The 9,391-nt window shown below is 50.3% G+C and overlaps 1 protein-coding gene across 4 annotated transcripts in view; it reads right to left on the bottom strand.

Moving 5' to 3' along the window:
- Nucleotides 1–6,018: 6,018 nt before the first annotated feature.
- The window catches only part of DGCR2 (DiGeorge syndrome critical region gene 2), a 57,960-nt gene continuing 54,587 nt past the window's right edge, over nt 6,019–9,391 (bottom strand). For all 4 annotated transcript variants that reach the window (XM_077309187.1, XM_077309186.1, XM_077309188.1 and 1 more), the window contains 2 exons: nt 8,031–8,267; nt 6,019–7,131 (listed from right to left, as the gene is read on the bottom strand). In XM_077309187.1, the coding sequence (XP_077165302.1) occupies nt 6,890–7,131; nt 8,031–8,267 (479 nt within the window). In that variant the 3' untranslated portion in view covers nt 6,019–6,889. The remainder of the gene's footprint in view (nt 7,132–8,030; nt 8,268–9,391) is intronic.

The following is a 9,391-nucleotide window of genomic DNA, read 5'->3' as shown; positions in this document are numbered from 1 at the left end:
ACCTCGGCCCATTCTGCACATATCGGATAATGCACTTTCAATGTGCTTTTTTGCAGCTGGATTTTCCTGTGCAGTACAGGAAAATCTACTTCTAAATGGCACTGAAAGTGCATTATCTAATGTGTACAAAATGGGCCCTTATTCCCCCAGGATGCTCAAACCAGATGGGAGATGTGCTGGAGACAAGAGTCGAACCAACTCTCTGCATGCTAAAGCCTACTCACGCGAGATTTTCCACTCCCTTGCTGGAGTCTGCAAACAATCTCGCCAGCTCCCCTTCGGCCAATCCAACCTGTTCAAGCCCTCATGCCCTTTGCAATTCGGTCCCTAGAGATGCGTCTGAAGGACCCGGCTGCTCGTTCTCTTCTGTGCCCTCGGAGGATCAGATGTTTTCAAACCCACAAACAAACAGCCACAACACAACCCCAACACGCAACAATGGATTTCCCTCTTTTCACGGAACACAATTTATTTGGCATTTGGATGAAATGTTTCTCACAGCATCTTGAGAAAAATAGAAGGTTAGTGTCATCCCATCCCGTTCCCACCCTCCTCCTCCTCCTCAGCCTCCTAAAAAAAAGATTAAAACACTGAAAACATAAAATGTCACAGAGACCAAATTATTACAGTATCAAATTTCATTTCTACATAGTATTTAATGGAATATCAAAATCTTTATACACACACGCACACAATTAAATCCCGTGACACAGGAGGAGCCTGCAAAGCCAGCCTTGGCTATACAAGTTTTCCGAAAGGGGAAGCAGAGCCCCCACCCCTCCATTCATTTGCACATGAATACACACCATCACATTCACACGTGCGCACAGAACTTGCCTCCCAGGCAGAAAATAAGTCAGGCATTCAGCAAACAGGACTTGACTGCGGTCCCCCCCAAAAATGGCCGTTGTCCCTACTGGAAAGAAGCAGTAGGGGCACCGGGACTGAGAACGGTCACGGGGTGGGTCGCAGGGACACGGCCATTCCTCAGCCCACGAACTGTGGGAAAGGGAGACCCTTTGTGGTCTTTTAAAGGGAACTGCAAAGCGGAGGCTGAACATTTCCGCTTGCCCCTGCAGCCAGGTGCCATTTCAGTCTGCGAGTCTTTCCCAGAAATACCAGAGTGGAGACGGCAAAGAAGTTTGCGATTCACAGCAAGGAGCCAAGGAAACCTGGTGATGTGAAAACAGGGGGAGGCCATGCCCTTTGGCTCGCTCTGGCATCTCAGGTGAAAATCAGAAAAGATGGCACCCCCGAGGGGGGGAATCCCCCCCCAAGAAAAATGGCAGGTGTTTTAGGACTCCCCTCCTCCAAAGCTCCTCCCCCTACTATGTATTGAGAAAGCCCCCCCGCCCCCCATTTTTCTGGTCGAACCAGACAAAACGCAATGGAAAACTCAACTGGACATTGAACCCAAGGTGGAACATGACTGCTACTGGCTCACCTCTCCATTGGTCAGGGGGGGACAAAGAGTAACAAGCGCAATGGAGAATCCCATCCCCGCCAGCCATTTTGAAACAAACAGAGGATGTGCAACATGCCCCTGTTGGTTCCTCTCCTCCAGGGTCTCCAAAGGAGGAGGGGATGTATTCACACGGAAATCATAAGTGGAAACGAACCTCATTGAAAAAACAAAGTGTGCTGTTATTAATGGAGCAAAAAGCCATATATGGCCGTTCGGGAACAAGGGACCGATCTGTCATGGGAGATGGATCCCCATGCCAAAGAAGATTGCCCTCGATGCAGTCCACATATAGAGGAGAGGTCTCACCAAAAGGTACTTTACTATTGAACTGAAGCTCAGGGCAAAGATCTACCTATGTCAAAGGAATCATGAAATTTGAGCTGTTTCTGCTGGTCGCACCAAGCCGTTGTCCGGCAGGGAATTTTCGGGGCTGACCGACGCATGGACACACTCAGGCTCACAGCTAATTCATTAAATCTGTATGCCCAGCCCTCCTCGAGAACAAGATCTATGCAAACAGTAGAAACAAGACACAAAACTAAACCACTAAAAGCAAACCAATAAAAATAGCTAATAAAAAGGAAGCCAGGGTGTGGTGGTATGAAATCCTGTCCAGTCACAGCCCCCAGGTTTAAAAAAAAACAAAACAACTCAGCCTATCAGGTGAGTTCCCAACTGCATGACTAAAACCTGTACACAGTTGTGTAAAAAAAAAGAGAGATGAACTCTAAAAATAACAGCATGCTTTTGTTTTTAGATGAGGCATGTTTCCAAAGAGGCATTATTCCCTTTTTGCTCTTGTGCAAAAGGCAGGGGTAGTTAAACTGCGGCCCTCCAGATGTCCATGGACTACGATTCCCAGAAGCCCCTGCCAGCGAATGCTGGCAGGGGCTTCCGGGAATTGTAGTCCATGGACATCTGGAGGGCCGCAGTTTGACTTCCCCTGGCAAAAGGGAATGCCTCGTTCAAGCTGTAATCTGCATTCAAGACTCTTAAGAGCAGCTGCTGGATATGGGAGACATTTTTTCATTCCAACCTTTTATTAAAAATTGCATGTTCAACTGGATTATTCGGCCATTAAACTGATTAAATTATTGCAGCCCTGTTTGGTCGTTCTTTATATTACAAGCCACTTTGGGATGCCCCATGCAGGACAGAGCATGGACTTTTGATAACAGGGCAGCATATACAGAAAGTTCTCCTGGGGGGGGGGCACATGAAATCTATAGTTTCACACCTGTTTTTAATCTCCTTGCCTTCCAAGAACTAACCACCATCTTGTCTTATCTTCGAAACAGGTTACAGATTCCTTTCCCAACACATTGGCGTCGTTAGGAGTTTGATTTGCAAACAGTCTCCCCAAAGGGTTATTTAGAGCGGTCCACACGGCAGCCATGACACCCAATTCTATTCTTTCTTGAATTGAGAGGCTGTCTTTTAAAAAAGAAAACCAGTAAAATAGATTTCCCCCTGCCTAGGCACAATACCCCGATTCCACCTTTACTGAGAACAGAAACTCCACAGCCAGTCTTCCGTTGAGTCCTCCTCAGAGGGAGTCCAGCTCAAGGCCATGTTATCGCCTTCCTTCAATTGGTCCTGAATGCTTAGAGGACACTGCTCAGAGACGGCAGCTATGAAGATCAAACCCTAGACACATTCATGTACAAACAGGCTTGGTCAGGAGCACGAGCACCAAACAGCCGCCCACGGGAGAAGATCACGCAGCACCTCAACGACTGATTTAAGATGATCCGCCAGAAGGAAAGGGTTGGATCCAATAACTCCCTTCTGCCAGGCTGGAGATGGGGACACCCAACTGAGTCACTGGCTGACAGATTTGGCAGAAGGGAGTTACTGGATGCAACCTGGAAAGCTCTAGAGCAGGGGTGGCCAAACTGTGGTTCTCCAGATGTCCGTGGACTACAATCCCCACAATTCCCTGCAAGCAGGTACTGGCAGAGGCTCGTGGGAATTGTAGTCCATGGACATCGGGAGAGCCGCTGTTCGACCACTCCTGAAAACAGAGAACAGCAGAATCAAAGTGAGCCAACAGGTAGAGCTTTCAGGTTGCCACTTCCCTCCCAGAGCAAACATTGCCCCCCCTTCCTACCCAGACAGCTGTATGAGTAACCTGCATTCGCAGTAAAACTGCGTACGACACAGGCCAGGGATGCCAGATAAGACGGTTCATTACTACCCTTGTGGGGAGAAAAATGAAGAAACTGAACGCCCAATCAAATTATGGGAGGAGCACATAACACACAGCATGTAAGCCCTCTGCAATTTAAGCATTGTGCTGTGGGCTTCCCGTTCTGCCCAGCAGCACGATGGCCACACCCTGGCCCTACTGAATCCAAAACACCAGAGCTGCAGCCAGTCCGGTGGGTTCCTATTTCTGCTGCCGCGCTTAGTGTCAGCTCACCAAGGCCAGCCTGTAGGCAGGTCTATTCTCCCCCTGGAAAACAAGCGCACACTCACTCATGCGCTCTCTCGCACACGTACACGTATAAAACTAAAGAAAAAAAGTCAGTACCTACAATGTATAAAACTAATGAGTGCTAAAAACGCACAAAACCCGCTTTTATTTTATTTTTATTTCATACTTCAGAAACGCTCCGTTAAGTCGCCAGACGCTGAACGCCAGAGGCAGCCGTCGGCCGCTCGTCCGACAATTCGGGACTCACAGCTCGTGAGCCAGAGGCCCCTCTGAGAGTCCTCCGGGTGAAGAACACCTCCCCTCGCTCTGCAATGTTGGTCCAAGACTACTGGGGGGGGGGGGTCACAGATGTTATCTGGCCTTACAGCGATTCCCACAACCGCCCCAAGCGTACTTAACTGGATCTGTAGTCTTGTAAAGGCCAGCCACCCTGCAACATGGCATGTCTCTCCCCCTCTCAAATACACACCCAATGATTGTTCATGGCATCTGGAGTCCGTTTACAAGACAAAAGTTCCACATTTCTCCCTGGGGAGCAAATTCTGGAGAGTCCACCGTGCAGGCAGGAGAGGAAGAACGGTGTGATTCTGGACTACGGCCAAGTCTACAACCCCGTGAATTGGATTTTCTACCACGCCTGGACACGAGCTCGATTGCTGTGTGGCAGATAGCCTTTACGGATTGCTCGCGGGCAGCCATCAACTGATACTTGACGTCCGAAGCTGCCTCAAACCTAGGCAGACGGTCCTGGCCAGTGTAGTCAGCTATGGCAGTGGTCTTCTGGGCCCTTTTCTCCAGCACTGCGCCTGGGGAGATTCTATTCGCTGCCGAATAGTATCTCTTGGCCTGGGTCCTACCAATGACCTATGGCCTTTCTTGCGTGGCGAAACAAGGTAAGCCTGCAGAGGAAATGGGGCCAAGCACTGCCCTCCCCGCAGTTGAGCGCATGGAAGGATACTCATTCCTAAGTCGCATTTACACTATGGGAAGGGTCAACCCAAATGGGGTGGTACCCCGGACAAGTTGGGTGAAGAGCAGGGGTGGCCCAAATTGTGGCTTTCCGGATGTCCGTGGACTACAATCCCCATGAGCCCCTGCCAGCATGTCCACGGACATCTGGAAAGCCACAATTTGGGCCACCCCTGGTGTAGAGCCAGCTGGAATGGAGAGCAAGCGGAGCTAGTTCCGAGGAGCACTTGCTTGCTATGAAGTTCCTTCCCGACCCCTCCAGGCTTGCAGCCTTTCATACGGGCCACTCCGCGCAGATCCCTCCTATCAAATCCAGCTCCACGTTCTGGCTTGGGAGGCTGTCCTGCAAAAGGTGAGGAACCCGAGTGGACGTAGGAAGGAGAGGCGTGAGAACCAATCCTCCAGTTCCGGAACCGCTGGAGTGAACCTCATTTGCCACGATATTCACTGTTGCGTTAACACAAGTCGATATAGTCTTCGCTGTCTTGACTTAAGCTGATTGTTTTAAGGCTTCGATAAACCCCACTATCTAGGGGCCCAACGACACATTGTAATTTTGGCCGAGTCGGGCTGGGGTTCCCCAGACCCGCCTTGCTTTCGCTGTTGTTCTAACAGCGGCTTCGGGGAAAGGCCATTTTTAAAGCCCCCGGAAGCCCAACTGGGCAGGGGGTGAGCAAAGGCTCCAGTCTTCCCCTCCGCACTGAATGGAACTAAAGGAAGTTATTTGCATTCCTTTGGAGCGGCATCTGTCGGGAGTACTCCGGAGGTACACCAACTGCTCCCAGTTGTGGGTGTTTCGGCTTGGGAAGACACTGTGGGTAGGGAGGGAAGCTTCCCCTCTGGGTTCCAGGGGCTTCAGAAATGCTCTTCCCTGCAGCTGCTGTGTGACCGCAGGGAAAGCCAGATGAAAACAGAGAGCCCCCCGGTCTGACTTGCCAGAACACAGAACAGGTTGTTTGGCCCTAAGTGAGCAAGAAATGAAAACCATTGTGAAGAACAGGGGAGGGGGAAAGAGAAGAACCGGAAGTGACTATTTGAACCTGGGTGAGCGTGTTGGTTTAAAAAGCTAGGGAGGCTACCCCCGCACTGCTACCCCCCCTTCTTCCCCTCCCCAAACACTCGCGTACCTCAAAAAGCACAGAGCCTGTCAGAGGCCTGCAGTTCTTCGCAGGTTGCCAAGTTTACCAGCCACGGTACAAGACTTGCAGTGTTACAGGAAAGCAAATCCACACCAGCGTCTCTCCACTTTGCACACCTCCCCTCTCCCCCTCCCTAAAAACCTTACAGGTGCATAACTCTCTGGCCCCCATGATTTCCTCTTTCAAGACAGCGTTGGAAGCTAATTGACTTATCAGGCCCCGCCCCACAGTCTGTCTTTGGCTCATGTCTTATCAGCTAGGGAATCACCGTGTTGTTTTTTTAAAAAAGACATGACCGAGAACTTCTGAACGCCAGCCCCTTTTGTGTTTAGGGACTTGGCAGGAGAACGTGGGGAGAGTTAGAAATCCTGTAGAAGCTGGCCGCTCCCTACCCTCTTCTTCGACATCTGCTTCCTAAATACTGCGGTCTAGAAGTTATTGGTTTTTAAGACTCCCTACGGCGCCGGTTTTCACGGCTTCCTCTCCAAAATGTTAAAAAAAGATGAACGGCGGAGGGGGGAGGGGGGACGACAAAAAGCTATCCATGCCGTTTCCTTTTCAAAATAAAGTTTTTAAAAAAAAAAAAAATGAAAAATCCGTCACACTCTTCCCGTAGGTGGGAAGGTGCACGCCCACAATCCATTTTTGTCTGTTTTGAGAGGACAAATGACAGCAATAGCCAAGAGGCACGATTCTAAACTAGAACAGAAGAGTAGTGTTCAAAAAAAAGAGGGAAAGAAAAAAAAAACACAGGGAGAAGACCTGCAGCTTATTTCTGAAGTTCGGTCCACGGATTAGCGTCCATCTGTATCTCTGGGTGTGCAAACAGTTGCTCAATATTTATTTCTGACCGGCAGTAAGCTTTTTAAAATTATTCCTCTATACAATGGTATTCAGGGAACAGTGACTGCGTCCGCTTCCTGGTAGAGTCTCTGCCGGGGCGCTGTCGCTTAAGGGCGTATCGGGAGGGACGAGGAGGGTGCTGCTGTCGGCAGAGTCTTCCAGTTCCACCGGGGAAGGGCCGAGAGAAGGAGGAAGAGACTCCTCTGTGAGTTGGGGTGACGTGTCTCCGTTTCCTAGCGACGGCGGGCTGGTCAGTCCCGTCTGGGAATGGACGCCATCTGAAAACGAAGGGGGGAGGGTGTTAGGGGGCAAGCTATGTTCGCAACACCCATCGCTATGGCGCATCCCGGGGTTCTACGAGATTTAAGTACATTGCAGCTGCCTGTAATTCTGAGAGCAACGATGAACGGTGAATGTTATCTTTCCCCTCTGCCTGCATCAGAAAGGAGAGGGCGCTGGGCAAGGATCACGGGGCCTTTCCTTCCAGAGCCGTTTACAAGAAAATACTGGCCAAGGCACATTTGCTTGCACCCTAATACTTGATCTTCAGATATTGTAAGAGTGCTCGTTGGAATGAACAGGAAAACTTCTTTAGAAGCAAGTTCCTTCACTCAGAGACGTAGACATCATTACAAAGGCATAGACAGGAATGACAAAGCCTCTGATAAACCCAAGGGCATCTCGTTCTCCCCCCCCCCCTCCCCTGGGAAGGTGATGGCCTGCATTTCAAAGGAGCCCAAACATTGGGTGCAATCTAAACTACAAAGGCATGGGCGAGAGAGGGAGGCTGGGGAGGATGAGCTAGGCTATGGGAACCGAAAGCATGTTTGTCCTTGGGGTACCAAGCAGCTCGGGAACTGGGATGCATCACAGGCTGACAAGGTAGGGGAGGTTCCATTCTCAGCAGCCATGATAGTAGACTTGACCTCCCCGAATTTATTCCATCCTTCAGAAGGAGTGTTAAGAGCAGCCGGCCTCTTCCAGCCTTCTGCTCCGCACAATGATTAGCGAGACACTTCCAGGAAGTCTGCAGACAGGGAACTTGTCAATCAACAAAGGCACTAAGAGGCCAACAAAGAATTAGCCGTGGCTGAGTGGGGTGTACTGAGGACGGTGCTGGTTAAACGATAAATATACGGCATGTTGGCCAGCAAACGGCAACCCTCCGGTGGCGTACCTGGGGGGGAACAAAGGATGCCATCTGGGTTGACGGAAGCCTCGTAGGGCGGAGGAGGGTCGTCGGGATGCTGAATGTCCGGATATTTGTAAGCCGTGTAGGGCGGAGGAGGGTCGTGGAAATGGAACGCCCCACCCTCCCCGTCGTCAGAAAGGTGCAGCGGAGTGAGGCCGGTCCCAAAGCCGTCCGGGCCGTAATCGAAACCAGGCATCCTGCGGCCCAAGTTGAAATGGTGTACTGCAAAGGGTGGGGGGAGATGGACAGAACATAAATTAAGATTTGTTATAGAATCATAGAATCATAGAGTTAGAAGGGGCCATACAGGCCATCTAGTCCAACCCCCTGCTCAACGCAGGATCAGCCTTAAGCATCCAGGATAAGGATCTGTCTTGCCACTGCTTATAGAATCATAGGATCATAGAGTGGGAAGGGGCCAGACAGGCCATCTAGTTCAACCTCCTGCTCAGTGCAGGATCAGCCCTAAGCATCCTAAAGCATCCAAGAAAAGTGTGCATCCAAGTGTGTGTTATTGTAGCGTGGCCTCCTCGGCCGTTCCCTTTCTGCAGGATCCCACCTAAAGGGGGTCCCCTACTGGTTTCAAAAGCTCCGTTCTGCTACAGCAATGGGAGCGGTGCTCAAAACTATCGCCTGGATAGTCACAGGGGCTGCTGAAGGTCTCTGCTTGGCATCTAAAATACTCCCCTTCAGCTGCCTTCCTAACCTCCTCCCCATTCTGCTTCTAAGATGTGGCTCTCCACGATATATGTCTAGGCGGCACCCTTTCAGACAACCCACGAGGATACGTGCCACAAAGTGGTCTTCCATGCCAAAAAACACCACCTCTAGCATCCAGAGAGCCTTCTATGTTAATTATCTACATTAAAGTTCTTCTGCGGTACTTGGCTGTGAGAGCAGCGCAGTCTGCAGCAGCGCAGTCTGGTTTACCCTTTAAGAATTTGGCTTAAGGCTACGACAGAGAAGTGGCTTGAAGAACAGGCACGGCAGAGACCGCACCATCGGAGAACAAAAATTTATTCTGGAGGGGGTGGCTGCGTTAGCAGAACAACAGAAGACCCGTCAACTGAGACAACATGGAGAAGAAATACAAGCTGACGATGGCTAAAACCTTTGTGACTGGAAGATCACAGCAAGCCAAGATGTGGACACATAAGAGTTCTTCAACATTATAGATCAGGGGTAGTCAACCTGTGGTCCTCCAGATGTTCATGGACTACAGTTCCCATGAGCCCCTGCCAGCAAATGTGTGTGTGACTACCCCTGTTATAGATGACGTAATTTGTAGGCAATTGACCACAGGATTCCCAGTTTATATTATGTTGATTGAAGAGCCCTTATGGGTC

The sequence above is a fragment of the Paroedura picta genome, chromosome 13 (genome assembly GCF_049243985.1).
Source record: "Paroedura picta isolate Pp20150507F chromosome 13, Ppicta_v3.0, whole genome shotgun sequence".
NCBI lineage: Eukaryota > Metazoa > Chordata > Lepidosauria > Squamata > Gekkonidae > Paroedura > Paroedura picta.
The sequence above is the reverse complement of the archived record's forward strand: the minus strand, read 5'-3'. Positions and strand labels throughout refer to the sequence as shown.